The 24,670-nt window shown below is 40.8% G+C and overlaps 1 protein-coding gene across 5 annotated transcripts in view; it reads left to right on the top strand.

The window, feature by feature from the left end:
* MYO5A (myosin VA) overlaps positions 1-24,670 on the top strand; it is a 119,399-nt gene that overhangs the window by 10,333 nt on the left and 84,396 nt on the right. For all 5 annotated transcript variants that reach the window (XM_081888353.1, XM_081888352.1, XM_081888355.1 and 2 more), the window contains exons 2-4: positions 15,519-15,629; positions 16,439-16,610; positions 22,411-22,555. In XM_081888353.1, the coding sequence (XP_081744479.1) occupies positions 15,519-15,629; positions 16,439-16,610; positions 22,411-22,555 (428 nt within the window). The remainder of the gene's footprint in view (positions 1-15,518; positions 15,630-16,438; positions 16,611-22,410; positions 22,556-24,670) is intronic.

Below are 24,670 nucleotides of genomic sequence, written 5' to 3'. Positions count from 1 at the left end.
AGTGATAAAATAAGCTTTTCAGCTTTGGAATGCTGATTTGCGTTCTAATTATTTGCTTTTGGATAGTTCTGTAACATAATACTTTGTAGGAAGGGAAACTTATCTAAGTATGTTGATCAGCTAAGCTTTGAGAAAACTGAAGAGCAAGTAAAAACAATTTGTTAGGTATTTTTCTATTTAAGCATACCTGAAGAGAGATTTAAGCTGCAGTCCTGTCCACATATACTTAGGCAGTGGTTCTCAAAGGGTGGGGCAAGAGAGGATGAAAAGTGTGGTGGGAAGATTCAAGAACAACATTATATTTTGGGAATGATTCATGCGGCTGCGTTGTTTTATACTTTCTGCATGTCCCATGATCATATTATAGTTGTGTTCATGTTGTAAATCGAGCACTGCTAGGAGTTGTTTCTTTTTGTTTCCCCATGTATTTCTTACCAACAAAAAATTTGGTGTGGCACAAGAAAGTTGTTATTCTGAAATTGTGGTCCAGAGAAAAGAGTTTGAGAAGCGCTGTACTTGGGTGTAAACCCGATACAACACCTAGTCAGCAAACTTTTTCAGCAGGGGGCTGGTCCACTGTCCCTCAGACCTTGTGGGGGGCCGGACTATATTTTGAAAAAAATAATGTACGAATTCCTATGCCCCACAAATAACCCAGAGATACATTTTAAATAAAAGGACAAGTTCTTCTCATGTAAAAACACGCTGATTCCCGGACCATCTGCAGGCCGGATTTAGAATGCGATTGGGCCGGATCCAGCCCCCGGGCCTTAGTTTGCCTATCCATGACCTAAGCTTTTCTTCTGAATAAGTATTTGTAGGATTGGACTATAAGTCTCTCTGGCTTTTGAGTTGATCTTTCTCACTTGCCCCCATTACCTGCTATATCTTCCCTTTCAGCCTTGCAATATTTTGAAGGCTATAATCTGATTAGGTTATTGAATCTCCAGTGAATCTGCTTACCAACAGCTGAACTGAACTGAAAAAGAAGGTTCTCCAGAATGTGGTATCAGGCAGAACTTCCTGGTTAGACAACAAAGCAAACAAGTTATATTCCTCAGGGGTTTCTTCTCAGGGTGTGCCTGACTAAGAATGTGGAGAGAAAGTAATGGTTTTAAAATGAAGGTTTTCTAACAGAAAACACGCTTGTAGCTTCTGGGCAAGGACTCCTGTTTCCTTAAGAGTTTTTCCTAAGTCTGCTAATGAGCTTTTTAAAAGCGAGGTTCTCTGGTACTTCAAGCAGCAAAATGAATGTTTCAAAAACAAAAACGACTATCTACTTTCGAGTTCTGCTTGATACAACTGGGCATTTTGAAACATGATACACTTATTTGATTTAGTTTATTTAAATATTTTGCTCTGCTTTTAGGCCTCCAGAAAAACTCCCCCCCCAATAATTTATCATTTCATTGTTTTTCATTTAAATGCAAGAACAACATATAACAACAGTAACTTGTCCATTGGTACATTCTTAAGTGTAATGTGCCATAGATGATCTGTGAGATTAAGTTGATTATATTCTAAAACAGGATGAATGGCATCTACCTTTAAAGTAACCCTAATGGGATTGCTGCAAGAGCTGTCTAGCTCAGGAAAAGCTGGGGATAAGGATTTATTCTGTAATTTGAGTATGGCTGGACACACTTCAACCAGGTCAAACTTTCTGGTAGATGCCAGATATAAGAATCAAAAGTGTAATACTTGTCCATTTCCAAGTTATGATCAAGCTGTGGTTTTTTTCTGATGTATATCTTATTTCCCATGTTGGGAAAAGCAATATGAGAGATAGTCTCAAATGAGTGGTTTCAGTTCTGTTTAATGTCTTTTGACCTTTATATCTGTGATAATTAATTTTAGCATTAGCTCTGTTTCCAGATGCTTTGATGGGCTCCGTTCTTTTTGAGAAGGCACAAATAACCTAAGCATATAATGTAAACAAATGCTACAAATACTGGTATATTTTCATAATTGCATTATATGATGTATTGGAATGTATTGGAATTCTTGAAATTGAGAGCTACCGTTGTGTATAGTCATATCTTCTATATCCAGACACCTCGAGGGTGTATGTGGTTTATATAGCATGTTGTCAGGAAAAAGAGGAGAGATCTTAAGAATTGAACGGAACAGAGAAACTGTTTATCTAGCAGTTGTATAGAGAAGGCTAATTAAACATCTGGTCAGGAAGAGAGATGTGCAGTGTATTCAGCTTTGATCTCTTTGGCGTACCAGAGACTGGAGCAATTAATGCATCATGAGATTCAAGTATTTGCATTTTGTCCCATGTATCAAAGACTGCTTCTGGAGACTTGCATTCCCAAAGAATTAGATATCATGAAATGATATTGCTGGATTGTTCTTAACTAGAGGTGTGGTTCACTCCCCCCCCTTTAGTCTCTTTTTCTTTGGGCCCAGTAATAACTTCAGTGAACACAGGAACAGATAATAGTCAGAATTTGCTGCTTTGCCGCTCTTGAATGAAGATATTGTTCCTTCTTTTGTTACATGATTTCCTCAAAAACATTACTTCCGTATTAAATATATTACTATTTACTGAAAGAAGACATTTGGGAGCAAGATAGGTAAAACATTTTTTATCTCCCTTTTCAGTTGAAAAAGTACCTTCAAAGTACCTTACAAATATTGCTGATAAGCTGCGAAACACAAAATGAAAAGGGAGGGAGGACGGTAAAAGCAGACTCGGACACTAAATCTTAGTTACAAGATCCATGTAAAAACAAGCTGGAATTGAACAACTTGGAGAGCCAAAAGTTGCTGGTCTCTTAACAGAACTGCTGTGTGGCAGTATGGTGTAATGTAATGTATCTGAAGAAGTGTGCATGCACACGAAAGCTCATACCAAGAACTGACTTAGTTGGTCTTTAAGGTGCTACTGGAAGGAATTTTTTTTGTTTTGACTATGGCAGACCAACACGGCTACCTATCTGTATCTGTAAAAAGGTGTTTCAGCAAGGTGTGGCTTCCCCAATCCTCTAAATCAGGCGTGTCCGATAGTTAGATCATGATCTACTGGTAGATCACTGGTGTTCCTCCTAGATCTTTGGCACCTCAGTTATCTCTCCCCCCAAAAGGGGGGGGGGAACTCTGGCTTTCTAAAAAAGCTCAAGAACTTTGGTCCATCCAACGACAATGGATAGATCACTGCCATTTTTTAAATGCTATGAGTAGATCGCAGTCTATTGGGAGCTGGAAGTCGCTGCTCTGAATGTATTAGGTACATTGAATAATGATTGCTGATTTCTATCCTTGCACTTCCTTCAGTGGAAAGTAAGCCAGGGGAAACGAGAGATAGATGCCAGGTAATAAATAAACGGGCTCAGGGGATTGGTCAAGAGTATAATTTGCTCTTTGTAATAGTTGCAGTAGAGCCCTTCCATTAAGGCATGTCTTCCTTTTGTGCATACATTTTATGCTGTAAATTGAAGAGGTTCGATTTGGCCCCTTGGATACTTTATAGAAAGGCAGGATATAAATCTTGATAATAAGCAAACACATGTGCGCTGCTTTGATCCAAGGCAATACTGTACTGTATTCAGCTGCTGCTAATGCAGTGATCACGGAAGGTGGAAGGGATTTACGTTAAACTGAGATAAATGCATAGGAAGGAAGCAGCACAAACCCTGTTTAAAAATGAAAACAAAACTAACCTCAGCTATATGGTATGTAATGTATGCTTGATAGCCTTTTGCAGTGGAGAGTTCTGTTTTAATGGCAGCTCTGTAAATACTGACTTCTCTCTGTTGACTTTTCGGCCAATGCATTATTGGGAAACTAGTTTCAAGTTGCAACCATAAATCATTGCTCCAATTTCTTACCATGAGTCTCCTTTAACTATTTATGTTTTCCTATTGTGCCTATTACATCACAATGTGCCTATTACTAGTGCTCCAAAGTAAGCCCACTTGAGTTCAGTTCTCCTAGAAAAGTGTGTATATAGTATTGCAGTCCAGCTGCAGGGTGACTTTTTGGGGGTCTTCTTTCTGTTTTTCCTGTAAAAAGGTTAAGCGATCATAGCATTACATTGATGTTTCATTAAGCTACAAACACCAATATAAAAGAAGCTTCCTTTTTTGTAATTAGGAAACTAGTACTGTAATAACAAACAACTGCATTCATGACAGTCTAGCCTTTGCTCATATGTGGAATACCTTTAAACATCTTACTGGGTCACTGCCTTTTTCAGCATAGGTCAGTTGAATTTCAAGTGGAATGTGATCTTCATCAGCCCATTTATATGGGGATTCTTGGCATTTTTTAAACTATTTGGTACTTTAAAAATCAGTAGTAAATGTGAGTAACTAAACTTGGTAGGTTCAGTTAACTGGAAGACTTTTAAGCGTAAGAAAAGCCCTACAGAATCAGACCAAATGTCCATCTTGCCACTTATTCTGTTTCCAACAGTGGCTTGCTGAATGCTTCTGGGAACCTCACCAGCAGGGATGAAGGCAACATCCCTTTCTGTTGTTTCTTCCCCAACTCCTGGAATTCAAAAGTAGACTTTCTCTGAGTCATAATGAATAGCAGTTGATAGAATTATAATTCATGGATATAATCTCCATTTAAAGTCATCTGTTGCACCATCACAAACTTGTGGCTGTCAAATTCTGTATGTCAGTTGTTATATATGGTATGAGAAAGTCCTTTTAGTTGTCTTTTCCGAATTTGCTACCCATCAGTTTCACTGTACGTTTCCATATTCTTGTCTTATATGAAAGGGAGGGAAAATGTCTCTCCGCACTGTGAAACTTCTTAATATTTTTAATATTACACAAAACCAATGGGAGGTGTCAGCCAGAGAATTGGAGCACAATGCCACCAGTATGTGGACACACCCAGCTCTATTTCTTCATACCATCTGAATCAGGAGAGTACAAGTGCTGAAACAGTGCCTGGAGGCAGTGATGAACTGGATGAAGAACAATAAACTAAAGCTGAATCTTTATTAGCCTGAGACTTGTTCTTGGGCTTGCAAATTAGGCAAACAGGCCATTCTGATGGGCTAGCACTTCCCATAAAAGAACAGTTCTTAGAGTGCTCACGGGCCACTGTGGCTAGGAGTGCCTCTGCTCCCCTGGTTCACCAATTATGGCTCCAGTTGGCTGCAGCTGTCCATGCTTCCATGAGCTCCCAATTTAACTAATGTAATACATTCTGTGGCAGTGTTCGAAGTTCCCCAGGTGCTACTGACATGGGTCCAATTGCAACTGTATGGAGATTTCTGGGTGCCAGGTAGGTAGCCACAGTTTGAAAACCTCTGCCTTAGTCCTTAGTTAATACCATTTCCACTTCCGCTGTGTGTGTTTCTCTTAATTCCATACTGGGACAAGTGAATTGTTGTAAGAACAAGCTACAGTCAAACAATGTAGTTGAGATCATTGAATTGTAATGTTGGAAGGTAGCCTGAGGGTGATCTGGTCCAACCCTCTGGCGAATAGATAATTCTATTGCAGCAACAGTAACCTAGGTTTAGGCTGTCATCTGGCATGTGGCTTATATAAGTTTCTAACACTGCTCTATGTGGGGCTTCCCTTGAAGATGAGTTGGCACAGAATGCGTCTGCTTGGTTGTTGTGTAAGGCATTGATATGGACGCACGTTGCACGGATTCTGAAAGCACTATATTGGCTGCCACTGAACATCAAGCTCAATTCTGGGTGCTGGTAGTAGCATACAGGGGAAGCCTGACTTGTGCTGCTTTCAATGAATGTGATCTAGACAGGTCACTTTATGAAACGGGGCCTTCTCAGTGGGCTAAGGCCGTGGAACTCCCTTGCTGCTGAAATTGGACTGTTCTGCAAATTATATGAGTTCAGATAGCAATTCAAGTTGCTCCAACCAGTTGTTGGAGCATAATAACAGTGACATCATCTGTATTTCTACTTGCATTTCTTTAATTAAATTTAATGCTGTCTGCTGTACTTTTGGACTACACCTTTACTTTGCTTTTAGTTATCTACCTTTTTGTTAGCAGCCTTGGGCTTGTGAGAGGTAAGGAGAAATATAATAATAAAATAATGATAATGCTGTGCACTTTTATTCATTTGCCTAAGCTGCATGCTGTTGCTATGACCTAGCAAAGAGAGCAAATTTTCAGTCTTCAGACATTCACCTTGAGGTCTCTGTTCATAGCAGAATCTGCCAAACTCTCACTGTTCATCAGTTTTCTTTCAGAAGGTGGCACTGGTGAAATAGATGAAATGTGTGTAGTTTAGACATGCACAGGAAAACTAGTATGGGAGTGTTACGGAGATTGCTTTTTTAAGTATAGAGCATCAAAAATATTGTTCTCCACCTGCAGTCTGAAGTGATACAGTAAGTTAGAACCTTACTGTAGTTAGAACCTTCTCTCTGCTGTGATACAGGAAAGTGTTACAAAGCAATGTTAGCATTCTGTCTCTTTTCGCCTCCCTCCCTTCCTTTCTCACACTCCAGAACTTGTACAGGCACTGTAATCTTCCTTTCTGTTTTCTTCTTCTTGCAAATGTAAGGAAACTATCGGTTTCTGAATAATACAGCTTGAGGCTCTGGTGTCATCATTTTGTTAAGGTGCACTAGCCAATGCACCAGAGTTGACACAAACTTGTCAAGGCAAAGGGCAAGTAAGCCTTTCCAAAATGCCTGGTGCTATTTTTGTTGTGGTCAGAAAAACTCTTCTTTGTGTTTCTGTTAGGGGCAATGCTTCGCTACACTGTATTCTCTCACTTTTTTGATTGCATTAAAAGAAATTCTCTTCCTGGCTGGGAAGAAGCATCATTATATTGTCGCAGGTGGCAGCTGCTGCTCTCTGATGTTTCTTTTTGTGTCATTGTTTCTGTTGTGGAAAGCAACATTGGGCCATATACAGCTGAGTCCTGCACAGCGTAGACCCACTGAAAATTAATGGCCCTAAATTAGTTGAGTTCATTTAATTTCAGTGGGTCTACATTTGATACAATCCACATAATCCAGAAACTGTATGAAAAGCTGTGCTGGGGCTCTGTCTCCGATGACTAGAAAGAAATGTGCTGTGGCATTCTGGGTGTTCAGCAGTCTCTGCCCTTTCAACATGCAAAAAGCATCCTGGGCTCTGAGCTTGCACTGGATGGCGCAATAGCTAGTGGAGAGAAAGCTTGGTGAACTAGTGGTTAGAGTGCTAAGGGAGGACTGAGAAGACATGGATACAAGCCCCAGTTTAGCCATGAAACTCACCGGGGGGCTTTGAGTCATCATTTCTTAACCTATAACTAACCTTCCAGGGTGGTTGTTGGCGGGTGTTTGTGTGTGAGTGCCGAGAACTATGTATGCCAACTCAGTGGCCTTGGAGGAAGAGTGGGATGAACTGGTAAATAATGGGCAGTTGGGAATGGGTGAAAGCTGTAGCTGTAGGAGTGGCATTATTCATTCATTCATTCACTCACTCACCCATCCATCCATCCATCCATCCATCCATCCATCCATTTACATACAACATTTATATGCCACCCAAAAACTTAAAAGCAATGGGCCGGGCAGGGGGGAACCATAGAACCAGCAACAGGAGGGTATAGCAAAACTCTCAGGAGGCACCAAAAATTTCCCAGCTCTTGAAAGATCAAAAATAGGCAAATTATTTAAAAACCTAGGGAGAACCCCCCCTTTATTTTAGTTCTAGAAAGAGCACTTTAGCTTCTGAGAGTAGTAAAGATGTGTGAGTTTTATGTCAGTCTTACAAATAGCACTTTGACATGCTGCATTGCTAAGTGTTGGAGCATATAACAGTTTCACTTCTTCTCCCAGAGAATTTAAAAAAGCTAAAAATAAAAAACAAGCCAGCCGCTAAGAAAAGGGATGTGCTAATCATGCTAAATAGCCAAAATGTTTTACATATTATAGAAAGTGCCTCAGGACTGTGACCTGTGAGAGGAATTGAAAAGCACGTGACTGACACAGCCGCGGAGTAAGGGCTGTGCAGCCAGGGAAAGGTTTAACCAGGCAACTTTGCCAAGAGTAGAGGCAACTTACGCACGAGCAACCCCAATTCCCATTACAAGGACTTACAGATTGACTCTAAAATCACCTCCCTTAAAGAACGTGTACATATTTGGCCTAGTTTGTGCTCTGTGCTAAACCATAGTTTGTTTAAATGTCTAAACTCAAACCTGCAGACCAATCATTGCTTGTTTTCTGGCAACAAATAATGGTTTCTTTTGGCTTAAGAATCATCCCTTATTTTAACTATAGTTAGGTGTCCAAACTCAACAGCCATGCTTAACCATGGTTTCTTTGACTACTCCGCCTCAGACTCTTGCCAAGCTACAAAAGCTTGAGGCAAAATACCTGGAAAACAAACAAAGCTTCGGAGAAACAAGCTGTGGCCTTTTCTTCATTGATGGAAAGAGTCTTCCTTTGATGGAAGAAGACCAGGGTCATCTCATGATGTTTTGCCAACTGAGGCAAAGGCCAAGACAGTTCCCTCTTCATTCCTCATTTTCCCCATAAGATTTTATTAAAGCTTTTTCATAATACAATAAGATTAAAAAACCTAAATAAAAACAAAAGCAGAGAAAGCTCTTAACACTTGTCTCAGAAAGTGGTGGACCTTCCCATCTCTCACCTGGGAGCTTTCCTTTCTTTTCCCAGTCTCTCACCCTGGGAGGTCACCTCAGCATTCATCCATCCATCTTCCATCCATCACCTCCATGTGTGTGTGATCCTTGGACCCAATATACAGAAGCCTACCATATTGGCAGCTGAATCTTACTTCAGTGCTGCTGATGGGATAGTATCGGTGTGTGTGTGTGTGTGTGTGTGTGTGAGAGAGAGAGAGAGAGAGAGAGAGAGAGAGAGAGAGAGAGAGAACTGTTACTGCTACACTCCAGCACCTGCCACCTGCGGCAATTGCTCACTCTACTACCTAACAGTAGGTCCAACCCTGATGAAGACGTTGGAGAAAGAGCATCTTTTTAGATTCTATGCATTGAGAACAATAATCCATTCTGCCGTTACTTTCTTGGTAAAAAGATTAGTGTATAATCTGGCACTGGCACTTTGTGTGTGTGTGTGTGTGTGTGTGTGTGTGTGTGTGTATGGTAGTATAGATCTTTGTTTTGTAGCTGAGGTTCAGTTCTTTCTGAAGAATAGATTTGCCTTTGTTATTTGGATATCTATACTGTTATGTAGGCTGCTGTCTTCATTTCATATGCTCAAATATTTCTACATCACTGAAAGAAACTGAGTAAGCATTATTGAGGAGTCTATTCTTTGGTTACTCCTTGCTTAAGTTTAAAATGACAAAATGCTACTGTGAAAGGTACTTGTATAATTCCTGTGCATATTGATTAGCTTAGATGTTTCCAGGTCATTGTTTCCTAGGTGTACATTTTTTTGTTTTCCTTTTGTTGGTTTTCAGAACTTTAAAAAAAATTAAAACTTGGTATCAAGCATTCACAATAACAAGAGGAATGAACTTATTAACAATTTAACAATAGTTTCCATATCTGTACATCCAATTTAAATAAAACACCCAACAAATAGAAAATAAAGAAATACACATCCTAGGTGTTTGTTTTGAGAATTCGTGATGAAAAGCTAGCTTATTTCTAGTCATCATTGATGTTGTCAAGAGGTGAATGCCTCCAGTACATCTTGTGATGTGAATGTTTTGGTAGTTAATATGGTCTGATGATTTGTTCATGTGATCTCAGATGGTATCATAAAGTACAAGAGGAATCTTGCCCTAGTTCATGGTGTCTGCTCTTTCTGTGAGATAGAATTCCATCTAAGCCTCATTCTGTCTCTCCACTTTTTTTTAAATATTATATTGTGTGCAAAAGAAAGAGTTGGGAAAATGTACCTGTTAATTGTTCTGCATAAATCTTGTCAAGTGTGTCTATGAGTGTTGCAAGGAGAAGCAGAATTATTATAAAATTATTATTATTATTATTATTATTATTATTATTATTATTATTAGCTACTTCAAGTCAAAGTGACTTAAACAAACATTAAATAAGCACAAACATACAAAAGGCCATAGATAATTAGAAGTCAAAGGCATGGTGAAAAATGAATGTTTTTGTCTGTTGCCTAGAGGTAATGATGGTGCCAGACAAACCTCCCTGGGGAGAACATTCTACAAGCAAGGCGCCGCCACTGAAAATGCCTGTTCTTGTGTTGCCAACCTCTGGTCCTCTTGTTGAGTGGGCACATGAAGAAGGGCCTCAAATGATGATTGCAGGGTACAGGTTGGTTCATATAGGGAGAGGCAGTCCTTGAGGTGTTGCAATAATATAATGGATGCTATTTAGCAGTATCTTGGAAAAAACAATTCATTTGTGTTTAATTTGTGGAAAACGTTCCGACTTTGGGATTTCTATGCAAAGATATCTCACGCCTGCCCAGTATTCAGCCACTGAAACAGTCTCAAGTGAATCCTTGTGCTGACACTGTGTGTTATTTATCCTTTGCTAAAAAGAACCCCAACAATCCATCACCCTCGATCTGAGACCAGTGTATTATATTCATGGATGCTAGGGTTGGGTTTTTTTTTTGGTAGCAGCTGCTGCTTTCTTCTCTATTCTAGACCAGCTTTAAGCCGTGCAGAACATCTGTGCTACTTTCCAGCTGCCATAAAATGTTTCCAAGAGTTCTCTCTTAGGTCTGGCTTTCAATAGCACATACCCTGATGTGGAACTGCTAGGACAGCGTCACAAATCTGTAGCAGGGCATTACTATTCTGCTAAGCTTATATAATAAATACTACAGATTGCATGTTTGATATGAGTTGGTGTTCTGATGCTTTAGAATAGAGCTGGCTGTAATTCAGAATAAATGAGAGCAACATAATGTACAGCTTGGCCACCGCATGCAGCTTTATTATTAAAACAATTCTCTTTTCTGCTTTCTTTAACAAGGATTGAAGTGTTATCTGTACTGTTGGTAAAACTACAGATGATCAAGCATGCATGTTTAAAACTACCATTTTCTGGTTGTGGTAGCAGGATCTTAATATCCTTTTAACTATCTCACGTGGAAGGCTCAGCTGGCTCTGGCAGTCTGGTTTCTATGGTGATCTGCAATCTGGTTTCCCCTTCTCTCTGTTGCTGCAGGAGATAGTGTTTTGGTTTCCCAAGCAGAGATTTGAAAGTTGCTCCTTATGATATTCTGGCATGGCCTTATATATGAATGAGAAATGATAACCAGCACCTGCTTTTTATTTTTAAAAAGCATTCATACTCTGCCCTTCAGCCGAAAGGCTCTCAAAACAGCTAACAAAAATCAGTACAAAGACGGTCTGTGTCCTCAGGCTTACATTCTTAAAAATATATGACACATAAGGAAAAAGGATTGGGAAAGAAAGTTCTTAAAGTTACAGTCTAAATGAACAGCCCCTTGCTGATTTCACTGGTCTGAAAATATCAGACTGGGCGGCTTACAGTACATATAAAAACACATTAAAAACTTCCTGATACAGGGCTGCCGTCAGATGTCTTCTAAAAGTTGTGTAGTTCTTTATCTGCTTGACATCTGAGTAGAGAGAGTATTAAACAAGCATTTCTGTGGAGTGTGTACTGCAGTGGTGCCCTTTCCCCAGTTTCCCCAGGGCCGGCCCATCCATGAAACAGCTGAGTCGGCCACCTCAGGCAGCAGGATCCACTGGGTCAGTAGTTCCCAATATTGATCCACTAATCAGAATGCCAAAGCAGCAAAAATGTGTGCTCAACTTCAAGCAGCTTCCACAGGAAAGGCACCAATATTAGTTTCTTCTGCACAGAAATGTGGAACTTGCGGCTCTCCATATATAGTTCAACCAAACCTCCCACCATCACTGACTATTGGCTATACTAGCTGTGGGGCTAATTGGAGTTGGAATCCTAACATCTGGAGGGTCACAAATTCCCAGTTTCTGGATTAGCAGATGCTGGTAGGCATGGTGACCTAAGTCTATATTTGAGTTTAAGGTTGGGATGGGGGAGCTGTGGTTTGAGAATAAACTTCACAACTATTGGTGCTTCTGAGGCACATTTTTCTTCTTCCACTTCATTTTTCTTCTTGTCTCCAGCTGTCTCCATTGTGGAGGGCAGCTACAGAGACTTGTGCTTGGCAGGCTTGGAAGGCTGTGAAACAATGAATCTGGAGTTCACCGAAGCTCCCTATTGTACTTGAATGAGAATACAGTAGACCCTCAACTTATGTACGTTTAACTTGTGCACATTCAGTTTCATCTGAAGATCACAGGATGGTTCGCCACAAAGAATACAAAATGAGAACACAGAATGCATACAAAACAAACCATTAACCCCCCTCCCACAAACACATTTAAAGGCCCATATTCTATTCTATTGTTTTGGTGTCGTGCATGGCTTTAAGTTAGATGCTCTAAGTTCTGCTATGGAACACAATGGGTTTTTTATGAATACAGAAAAAGAAACAAATGCTTGCTCTGTATTCGATGACAAGTAGTTCCTGGTTTTGTCTGCCATAAGCTTGTCCATTAAATCACGTGCACCCACTTTAGAAGTGGTTCCAAGAGTCATAAAGCTTCATAATTGTGGAGGAACTGTCTCTAGGTTATAGGTCCAGTTGTTCTTTTTTCTCTTTAGTGTGGTTAGCATTTATTTGACCCCCTTCCAGGATTACCCAGTGCATCTACAGGCATTTCATAAGACTTCAACATCTGCTGTGCTATGTTTGAAGAACAGAAACTTTCCCTCCCAATGCTTCATAGATATAACAGAACCCTATTACAATACTCGTATTCACACCAAGGATCACTTATCCTTTTCGGTTAGGGAACTGAAACCACCCTTTCGCCAATGATTTTCGACAACTCTGGTTTCAGCCGAAAAAGGCTCCCACGGTGGCTTTCAAAGATCAGTGCTGAAAGGAAAGACACAGTAAAAAAAGGAAAAGGGATTGGGAAGGAGGAGGAAGAAGGAAAACTCGGACACTCGTTCTTAGTTGCAGAGTTCTTATAACAAACAGCTGGGATGGAAAAAGTTAAAGATGAGGGGAAGCCCAAAGTTGCTTGTTTCTTGGTAGAGCCAATGGAGTGCTTCAGCCTGATGGAATGGCTGCTTCCAGATGGCTTCTGAGATTCATAAAGTGTTGGCTGCATAGTTTCAGGCATAGCTGCCTGCATAAAGGCCCAGAATGCCACTTCCTTTTTAGTGTAGTTTTGCAAGAGCTCTTCCAACTGAATTGCCTTTTTAGTGTAGTTTTGCAAGAGCTCTTCCAACTGAATTGCCTGCTGCATTTCTGTATTGTCTAATCACGTTTCTTAAACTGAGGGGTACTTCCTCCCTCACACCCAGGTATGTGCCAGCCTCTCCGCTACTTCCAGACTCAAGTGCAAAGGCACACAGTGGTTGCTCAGTGCAGATCCATTCATGGGCAAGACCAGCCTGCTTGCCAGAGCACCCTAGGGGTGTAGCAGGAGCTGCCATGTTATTTCAGGAACCTGGCCACTGCACAGCCAAGTATACTTTCTCAGGAGTGCAGGGCTGGATCAAGACATTTTGGCACCTGGGGTGCCCCCCTTCCCCGCCAAGGAAGAAGGGGTGAGGGAAGATGTACATCAGGAACAAGGGAAAGGGGAAGAAAGATCAACATTGGGATCTGCTGCCCTGGTGGATCCTGCTGCCTGAGGCAGTTGCCTCATCTTGCCTCATAGATGGGCTGGCCCTACAGGAGTGGGTTTATAGCCTATTGCTTTTGCTGCTGTTTACTAGTTGAATCTATTAAAAAGCGACTGGAGGTCCCAGAAAGTAGAATAGATTAGAAAGGCAAAGCCTCCAATATTTCACAGAAGAAAATCAAGAGCTATACGTGTGAAAGGTACATTCCTGAACCCACATCAACTCCTACACAGCATTGCATTTAGTCCTCAATAGCCCATCATCCACTGATTTTAAAGCCAAGATGGCATTTGTTTCTTTGGGTTAAAGATACCTTGGAAAATCATAATTGTCTGATAGTACACTACCGCAGGTCAAAATATGTGAAGTGAAGTAAGTGAAATGAAAAACTGTTCTGCATCCTGCCTGATGTCACAGCTCATGGATTTGTATATGTGTGTTAACTACAAACAGTATGCTCTGTCCCCACTCAGTAATGTAAGCTCTAGATTCCTTCATGGTGATAGAGTGAGCTGATTCCTAAAGAATGGCAATTCTAGCAATTCACATTAAAATGATTTCAGCAAGGCAAAAATAGGGACCATCATTTCTCAGGGACAGGTAACAAAAAATTGGTACTGTCCCTGGTAGACGGGGACAGATGGAGTATATGGAAAGGCAGCCTTGCCACTTGAGAGTTTGTGAAATACGAGTGTTATCAAAATATCTGAATAGTCAAATTAGTCCTCTAGTCCACCATCTATATTTTCCACAGATTTTTAAAGAAATGTTGGACTCATTCTGATGCAGTGGCAAGCTATGGTTTGCTGCTCCATGCCTGAGCCCTGTACTCGTATGCTTAATCATTCCATCTTGCTTCACATGCTTGCATCCTCTCCTGATTTAGTGGCACAGCTGGTTGTTACAGCAAAATCATTTAGTTCAAAGCAGAGCTTGTCTGTAACCAGGACCTCAGAGCACAGTTTGTAATGATTTTTGGTGACGTTTGAGGTTAGGAAGAGAGGGTACAACTTTTAAATGAATGACTTTAGTGCACTTTGCATCAGTAATGGCAACGTGTGAATTTATAACTGTTGTTTGTGTGGATGCATATGACAACAATGGTGCATTTTGTGGAGGGATGGGCACAGTTTGGATTCTGATTTCAGGACCAGAATGTCTTGGACTGAATGTGTTGTGTGAGAAAACTTATATATGTGGGCGGGGAAAATAAATCTTTAGGAGTATGTCTTCTCTTTCCACAAGGAGTTTCCAGTTAGACCACTATATCATCTTTCTTCAAAAGAAAGTGGCTATTGCACTTCTAGATTAGAATCTTCAAATAAAAAACACAATGGATGATCTACAGTCCTTGCCTTGAGGTCCTTTTGGTGGAGTCCCTAGCGTCAGTACTTGGAGGCATATTCCACTGCAGTAAAACCTAGGAGTCACTGGAGTGAAATTATAACAAAAATTCCCAAGCACTTGTTAAAGTTAAGTCAGTGCACGGAAGTAGTAGTTATTAAGTTAGAATTAATAAACAATTTCAGAAATTCTTCTCAAGTGGTGGTGGTAATAATTCCTGCCTGTCTTTGCCTTGAAGCGTTCAATACATACCTGTGGGCATTGCATAATTTCCCTTGAGCTCCCTTGAGACACTTCCTAGATACCATGTTTAGGATTGCATCCCTGATTTCAAATAAGTCCATAGGATTAACTGGGGATAAAAATTCAGTTCATTGGATTATTTCAATACTGTGTTCTCATTGAATTCAGCTGAAGACAATCATGTTTGCTGTAAATATTTCCCCCCATAACATGGCTGATAATTTTTAAAAGGTAATGTTAGTGTGTGTGATTATTCTTATTATTTCAATACAAATTGCTGAGAAAATACAGCTGATCCTTTCTTAATTTTGTTTTGCAGTATGCAAGGATTTGGATACCTGATCCAGAAGTAGTCTGGAAATCAGCAGAACTTGTAAAAGATTATAAATCAGGAGACAAAGTCCTTCATCTTCGTGTTGAGGATGGCAAGGTAATGTTTTTTTAAAATAAATTTGCTATCATTTGCTGCAAAAGGTTACATGTTCATGGTCTTGTTTATTTGTAGTACAGGTGGCAACCATTTTGCACGGGGGTTCCATTCCCGGCCCCCGTGTACGTCGGCAGAGTGTGCTGCCCCGTAAGCTCTGCCCCATCCCCATTCTTCCTCTGCTCTGCCCTCTTCTGGATTCAAAAGGACCTGCATGGCGGTGATTGCATGTCAATTAGACATGCCTGAAATTGTTGCTGCCTGTATTTATAGTTTGCCTATTAACCCAAGTGCTCAAAGTGGCTTACAGTGTATTGTAAATAAAATTGGCAGTTATGTATGTGTACTCAACTATATCCATATATGTTTCTTCTAAAAAAATGTATAGTGATGTGTTTGATTATTTTGGATGCATGTAATATATTCTCTTAAGGGACGTGGGTGGCGCTGTGGGTTAAACCACAGAGCCTAGGACTTGCCGATCAGAAGGTCGGCAGTTCGAATTCCCACAACGGGTTGAGCTCCCATTGCTCAGTCCCTGCTCCTGCCAACCTAGCAGTTCGAAAGCATGTCAAAGTGCAAGTAGATAAATAGGTACCACTCCAGCGGGAAGGTAAACGCCGTTTCCGTGTGCTGCTCTGGTTCGGCAGAAGTGGCTTAGTCATGCTGGCCACATGACCCGGAAGCTGTACGCCGGCTCCCTCGGGCAGTAAAGCAAGATGAGCGCCACAACTCCAGAGTCGGCCACGACTGGACCTAATGCTCAGGGGTCCCTATACCTTTACTAATATATGCTCTTATTTAATTTCCAGGAACTTCAATATAGCCTTGATGCTAAGTCCAAGGAGCTACCACCCCTGCGAAACCCTGACATACTTGTGGGTGAAAATGATCTGACAGCCCTCAGCTATCTCCATGAACCTGCTGTTCTCCATAACCTGAAAGTTCGGTTTATAGATTCCAAGCTCATATATACATATTGTGGTAAGCACAAAACCAGACTTTCTTATGTGGCTGGGCACGTCAGATAGCTATGGGTATATTAAGTTATATGTTGCATTTAGGGCCTGTTGGTTTGTTTTTGGTTTCTTTTTCAGAAATTTGTATAAATCCTTTCTATTTATAAATAAAATCCTGTGTAATAAAATTAAACCATAACATCCTGAAACTCATAAAATAGTAGAACACTATAACAGTACAAGACTAAAACAGCAACACAAAGTAAAAACAAGCAGAACAGTTTAAAAACAGATATAGAATAAATAATAAGTCAAACTTCAGAGATTATTACCGATTTGTCCCTGAAAATGTTAATCATATATGCAGCAATCCTTGTATGGGTTCCTTAACTGGAAACTGCCTTTCTGAAATATAGGCTAAAACACCTTAACAAATGTTTGTTTCCATTGGTTATAGGTAACGATTCTTTTTTTGCAGAAGAAACTCTGCTATTTAAATGTAAACATGTAAAATCAGATTATATGTTAACTGCAAAATGACAAAAATAAGGTGTTTTGGAATCCCATAGAAGATTCTGTTTTTTAAAAAGTAATGTATTTAATTTTGAAAACCACTGTGGTATGTAAGCTTCGGGGAGGATTCCAATGTTGGCAGAACATGGTAATGGGGAAACACTATCTCTGCATGCTCAGGATTTAATGTGGCTGTGCAAATGTTTGGCTGCATAGCAGCTTACAAAGCTGTGACACTGATTCAGATTCTTAGTACAGTCTAGCCAATTTACATGGGAAACAAATTTCACCACAACCATGTGGATTTTGAGCAGCAGTCAAGCTGTGTAAATAATGTTTGAAGTGGCCATACTTGGAACTAAATTCTCTTGAAATCTATTTTATTTGCATTCTATAAATGTAAGATGCAATTCTTCCTTGGTGATGATTAGCACATAGTTGTGTTGGTTTTGCTCCATATAGCTTGACTTTCCTGTGTTCTGCCTTTGACTGTAGTAGCACTTGTAAATCAATGTAGCAAATGATATATCTTGGCTGGAAGCCCCTCCATAAAGCCAAATGTAGCAGGGGCTGTTGCATTCAAATACTTAATTTAAACAAATATTATGCTATCACACTTTGGCATCTACTTTTATAATACAAAGGTATTTTTGTTTTGATTTTGTTTGAAATCTCTTTTATGTTGTTCTGTAAAAACTGTCACAAGTGAAACACTCCGGATTACAAAAATATATTTTTGGCATCAGTTTTTTAAATTCTTGGAGTATTTCTTTTGCAATAACTAGAATTAGAATGTTTTTAAAACACTGAAAGCTCTCATTTTTGGAATTCAGGTGCATATCCTAGTTGGTCATATAAAACTGCAGTGACCAGTTAGTTTTTAATACTGGTAGAGAAGACATGATCTTATCTATGTTGACACAGCACTGAGCATATCTTGACTAGCAGGGCGAAATGTTAAACTCCTGATCTGCCATAGTAGAACAAAATAAACATAGACTTTTATGTGTTCTTAGGGATTTTATTCCAGAGATATTTCATTAGGCAAAAATATTAATATTACAGTTACATATGTGCATACTTGGAAGTTAGTCCCATTGAGTTGAATGTGGCATACTACCAAGTAATAGAGCAATCCAGAGTACCAGCATTTTGCACTCTGAAGGTGTAATCCAAAAGAATGGAAACCTTTGGTTCCTGTTGTTGGACTATAGCTCTACTCAACCTTGATGGGATTGGGCATGTTGGTTGGGGCTGATGCGGATTGGAGTACAACATCTGAGGGCCACAGATTCCCCATCCCTGGGGATTATTGGAAAAACCAAGAGCTTATTAAAACATTTCATTTTTCTTCAAGGCCTGAAATACACTTACCCCTCTATTCTTTAAGCTATCCTTTGCAGGGAGAATGCTTTTGCTCTGTACCTTCTGAAATTAAAAAGAAAAAGTTTTTTAAATGGGTTTTCAGTTTTAAGTGAATCTAGCCCGTTATATTTATAATTAGTTAGCAAGAACATTCTAACAACTGATAGAATTGAAAACTGTTTATTGAGTTGTACATAAAGCTACTTCGGTATATGTGTTCATTTTCACTAGAGCATTTCAAGAGGCCCTGGAGATACTTATTCCCTCTAACCTTTTGCATCTCTGCCTCAGAGCTGCAATCCTAATGATGTTGGTTTTTGAGAAAGATGGAAGGCATCTGTTCACTGGGGATGCTTCACATGGAGCGGAAAAACAAACACTACTTTCTTCCCTGGTGAACTGTGCCACTGCTTGCATGTTAGCACACCTGAATTGGCTCCTGGCATTCTCCTTTCAAACCAAACATTTATTTATAGATGATTGCACACCCTCCAACATTCCAGAGGGGGGAAAAACAGGATGGTACTGCATTGCTACATGAGTCAGGTGGCTTGAGTGGGAGCCACTGCCTACCAAGGCTGGAGAAAGACGTTGGAAAGAGGGAGCACATTAAACATATTTCGGGGCACAGATATGTGTCCACTCCTTCCTCTCCGGGCCTTTGATTTACCCCAGTATTGCAAGGGGAGCCTATCTCAAATCCCTTCCCAGCACCTGGATGAGCCAGAGCTCTAAGTCCCTCTTACAATGCCTGGGCTGTTCATTCCAGGTGCGGATTCCTCATGAGACTGTTCCCCCTACCATATCCCCCTGAGGTGGGAATTCCTTCAGAAGCACCTTTTGTCGTTTTGTCATTTAGTTGTGTCCGACTCTTTGTGACCCCATGGACCAGAGCACACCAGGTACTCCTGTCTTCCACTGCCTCCCGCAGTTTGGTCAAACTCATGTTTGTAGCTTCAAGAACACTGTCCAGCCATCTCGTCCTCTGTCATCCCCTTCTCCTTGTGCCCTCAGTCTTTCCCAACATCAGGTTCTTTTCCAGGGAGTCTTCTCTTCTCATGAGGTGGCCAGAGTATTGGAGCCTCAGCTTCAGGATCTGACCTTCCAGTGAGCACTCAGGGCTGATTTCCTTAAGAATGGATAGGTTTGATCTTCTTGTAGTCCGTGGGACTCTCAAGAGTCTACTCCAGCATCATAATTCAAAAGCATCAATTCTTTGGCGATCAGCCATTATGGTCCGCTCTCACTTCCATACATCACTACTGGGAAAACCATAGCTTTCACTATGCGGACCTTTGTCAGCAAGGTGATGTCTCTGCTTTTTAAGATGCTTTCTAGGTTTGTCATTGCTTTTCTCCCAAGAAGCAGGCGTCTTTTAATTTCATGACTGCTGTCACCATCTGCAGTGATCAGGGAGCCCAAGAAAGTAAAATCTCTCACTGCATTTCTTCCCCTTCTATTTGCCAGGAGGCGATGGGACCAGTGGCCGTGATCTTAGTTTTTTTGATGTTGAGCTTCAAACCATATTTTGCACTCTCCTCTTTCACCCTCATTAAAAGGTTCTTTAATTCCTCTTCACTTTCTGCCATCAAGGTTGTGTCATCTGCATATCTGGGGTTGTTGATATTTCTTCTGGCAATCTTAATTCCGGCTTGGGATTCATTCAACCCAGCTGAACAGGGAGACAATATACAGCCTTGTCGTACTCCTTTCCCAATTTTGAACCAATCAGTTGTTCCATATCCAGTTCTAACTGTTTTTATTTTGTATTTCCCCAGAGTGGCTGGGGTATAAATAATAACATTATTATGATTGATTATTATTCTGTGGCTGTTCTGGCAGAATCAAGACTGTTGTATGGTATGTAATTGCAGTCTATAACAAGGAGGCGTATCCTGTGAAACTCTGCAAAGCTCCACAGATGCATGGCACAGAGCATTTGTTACTTTAGAAACTAATATGACTGACTGTCATTAAACACTAAATTTTATTATATATTATTTAGCATTATATATAATTGATTATAATTTAGCCTTTAATGGCATGTAAGTGGCATATAAGTATATATAACAATTTGCTTGTACCCATTGCACTGTTTCCCTGCAGATGCAATGATGAACAAATGGCAGGCCTCACAAGTCTGGAAGGACAATATGTCTTGAAATGCTCATCTAGATATGGTGTGAGCGTAATGGCACAGAACCAGTTATCTGTAGGTGGTGTTCATAGTTACTCCTGTAGAAAACAATGCCAAAATAAATTTGCCAATTTTCTTGGTAATAACTGCATACAATGAGTTTCCAAATATGGGTGACTGTAAGTCGCATCTGCAAAGTGGGGTATGGGGCTGGGTATAGGGAAGAGCCTTAGTTGGTCTCTCTACTAACTACCTGCTGTTGGAGAGCTTCTCCCCACATCTCATTTTGATGGCTGAAAGGGTACAATAGATCCACCTCATTCTCAAGTTGTTTCTTGGACCACACGAGAGATCATGTGGAGCAGCTATTTGAGGAAACAATGTAGGAAGAAAGAAAACGGCAGAAAGGTTATAAGGCATTGCAGTCAGTTAAGTGAATAAACAGCATTTGAAAAAGGTAGCTGGATCTCTAAAGCAGATCAGGGGTCAGCAAACCTTTTCAGCAGGGAGCCGGTCCGCTGTCCCTAAGACCTTGTGGGGGGCCAGACTATATTTTGAAAAGAATAATTAATGAATTCCTATGCCCCACAAATAACCCAGAGATGCATTTTAAATAAAAGGGCACATTCTACTAATGTAAAAACACGCTGATTTCCGGACTGTTTGTGTGCTGGATTTAGAAGGCAATTGGGCCGGATCTGGCCCCCAGGCCTTAGTTTGTCTACCCATAGCTTAGAGCCTGTGGTTTGCTACACTCACTACATTTAGTCACATGTAGCCAAACTCTGGCTGGTGAGAGTTTTGAAGGGAGGCAGACAGAGAAAGTTAATGGGGATTGTAAGCCTAGGGGGAAGCAGGCGTCACCCGCCACTTATCTCCCTCTTTGTTTCTGTCCCTGTATCTCTCTGCGTAGCCTTCCAACTCCCAGGGGAAATTAGCTGGTAAGTGGAGAGAAAAACAGCTGCGGAAGCAAGGTGGTCTGCTGCCTTGTGTGCCTGTCTGTAGAAGAGCTCTTAGAATCAGACAGGCAGAGCTTGGCTAAACATGGCTACTTTTGACCTATGAGTGTAGAATGCGCCTAGGGCTCTTGGAAAGGCTACCTGCATATAGTTCCGATAGCCCCTTTGAAGGCTGACAAACAGGCTGGTTATCTAATAATAATCTATCTGACAGCACCTCTTGCACAGATCGTGGTATCTCTCCTTCATTTCGACTATAATTATATGAGCCTGTCTTACCCTGTGCCATACTGTTGGCCCCTCTAGTCCACTATTGCCTACTGTAGCAATTGGCCCCGGCTTGCCAAGGTCTCAGGCAAACGTCTTTCCCAGCCCTGCTGCTTGAGATACTGTTGAACTGGAGATCGGATTCCCTGCATGCTGAGACTCTTCATCTCTCCCACTCTGTGGATAAGTCAAAGGTGCTGGAGTAGGCAAGAAACAGAAGGAGGTAATACAGCTCTTTCCCTACCAATTACCTACTTGAAATCTCTTTAAACTGGGCTGTGACCTACTGTAAGTCATGAAGACTCAGAAGCCAGGAAAATGCTTTCAGCTGACACTTTGCATGGAAATTAGTCACCCTTTGTATGGTTTTCAGAGTGATAAATGGTCACCTATATACCTGTTTAGCTTTATATTCCTCGTGACCTCTGTTTTCATGAAACAAATACAAAGGGGGCGGAAACAAGTTTTGGACAATTTCATGCAGAACAAATCTTTCTCTAAAATAGAACCCCCCCCCCACTTTCTTTTCTATTTAATATTTGCCAACAACATATCTCATTTTTCTCCCTAATTTTATTTTGCAGGTATAGTTTTAGTAGCCATAAATCCTTATGAACAACTGCCCATCTATGGCGAAGATATCATCAATGCGTACAGTGGCCAGAACATGGGGGATATGGATCCCCACATCTTTGCTGTGGCTGAGGAAGCATATAAACAAATGGCCAGGTTTGTATGAAAGAGGCTTTATTTGTTCCTGTCACAGATTTTCTCCCTCTGTGATATGTTTTTTGTGTGCGGAAAGGTTTTGAAAGGATTTTCCTTACCTGTATGTTGTATTAAATATCACAGGTTAACTCTGTTAATAATCCCAGTTGAAATGTCTGACAGGTTGCCCAAAATTTGGTTAGATTCCTTAATAAATGTATGGCAAATAAACAACTTTTAAAAATATGCAGTAGTTGAACAGTGTACAGAGAATTAACAGAGAGAAACTCATTTACTCTTGAAGCACTGGAACTTTGGATCATTCAATGTTATTTATGGGTTTGGGACTAACAAAAGCAATTGCTGCTTCATGTAATGTATATTTAAATTTTAGGTAGATCACCAGGCTCATAATAAAAATGTAGGGCTGACTAGATATCAGCCATGGGAGTTGAGTAGAAACTACAGAGTATCTTGATCATTAGATGAGCAGGACATCAAAGGAAGGTCATTTCTATGTGCTTTACAGGACACCTGGCATGCTGCTATTGGAGACAATGTCAAGAATCAGAGGTCCAGATCTCACACAACACTCTGCCAAACCATGGCTAAGCATGAGCGTGAGACCATGCAGGTTCTCTGAGGAAAAATCCTGGCTGCTTTGCTCCTCCCCGACCCTGCTATTCAAAGCGAAACCATAATTTGGCTTAGTGTTATATCCAAACTGAGGCTCATGGCTTGTCTCACTCCAGACAAACCATAAATTATAGCCAAGGCTTGTTCTTGACTTACTGCTCATCATTTGTCTGGAGGAGACAAACCATAACCATGGGTTTGAATGTGTTGTTGAGCCATAACATGGTTCAGCCTTGGGGAGTGCAGCCAGGACCAGGGGAGAAGTCAAGATTTTTCCTTTGAGTACCTTTACATTCACCTGTTCATGCGTAGTCACGGTTTGGCTTGCGGAAGGGTAGGAAACCACACTGAGAAGTAGGACTGATCTAAAAAGTTATCTTACAGGCACTGTCCAGGGGTCCAGAGCCAGTGCGGTGTAGTGGCTAAGAGCAGTAGACTTGTAATCTGGTGAACTGGGTTCGCGTCTCCGCTCCTCCACATGCAGCTGCTGGGTGACCTTGGGCTAGTCACACTTCTCTGAAGTCTCTCAGCCTCACTCACCTCACAGAGTGTTTGTTGGGAAAGGAGATTGTTAGCCGCTTTGAGACTCCTTGGGGTAGTGATAAAGCGGGATATCAAATCCAAGTTCTTCTTCTTCCTTTACCTTTATCTTTGACCTTTTTATGGTGTAACACCAGGAGCCAGCATGGCTGAGTGTTGGAGTAGGAGCAGGGAGGCTTAGGTTTGAATAGCTATTCTGCCATGAGGCACACCAGATGACCAGAACTGTTGTGAGAACACAATGCAAGGAGATGGGGAGCAGAGACAACTGTATGTCCTCCCCTGAGCTTTTGGAAGGAAAATATGAAATAGGCTTTGGCTTGAATTAATCCGTGTTGGAGCAGCAATTAACCCTGTCATTTCAAAGGCCTATCCTGTAATGTGCAATCTTTGTCATCTATTATTTTTCAGTCGATATCCTAGAATTTGATAACTATTGTTGAATTTGAGCATTTTCACGCATTCCTTCTACCGAGGGCAAAAAGTTATAGCAGCTGGACGTGGAAAGCCACTTTTAGCTGGGAATTGTGCCTGAGCTTCAGAATGAAGAGAAAATTAAATGTATTCACAACCATCTATACAATTTGCACTGGGGTAGGACTTTCGAGTTTGCTTTCTGTCTGATTTTGTAGCAGAGACGCTATGCAGACCCCTCATAGCGAGTTGCTTTCCACACAGACTGAGGTCAAATGTGGTTAGCATTGGAGCCTGAAGTTCATATGAGGTGCCCCGCTGGAAGCTGTTCACTGAGAATTAGCAGACTGTTGCAACAGTGACCTCAACGAAATAATCCTCAGGGAGTAACTTTCATCTTGCTGGCTCATTTTTTTTTGGTCCGGAATGCAATCTGTCATGATTTTGCAGATACTGATTATTTCCATTTGCATGTGTGCTTAGCTTTGTAGAAAGTGTTTGTACATTATCGGTTCTTCATTCTGCACCTTTCAGCTGCGTCTGTGA

This window comes from Podarcis melisellensis (genome assembly GCF_964234715.1).
Source record: "Podarcis melisellensis genome assembly, chromosome: 14".
NCBI lineage: Eukaryota > Metazoa > Chordata > Lepidosauria > Squamata > Lacertidae > Podarcis > Podarcis melisellensis.
Note: the sequence above shows the minus strand (reverse complement) of the source record. Positions and strands in the feature narration are given on the sequence as shown.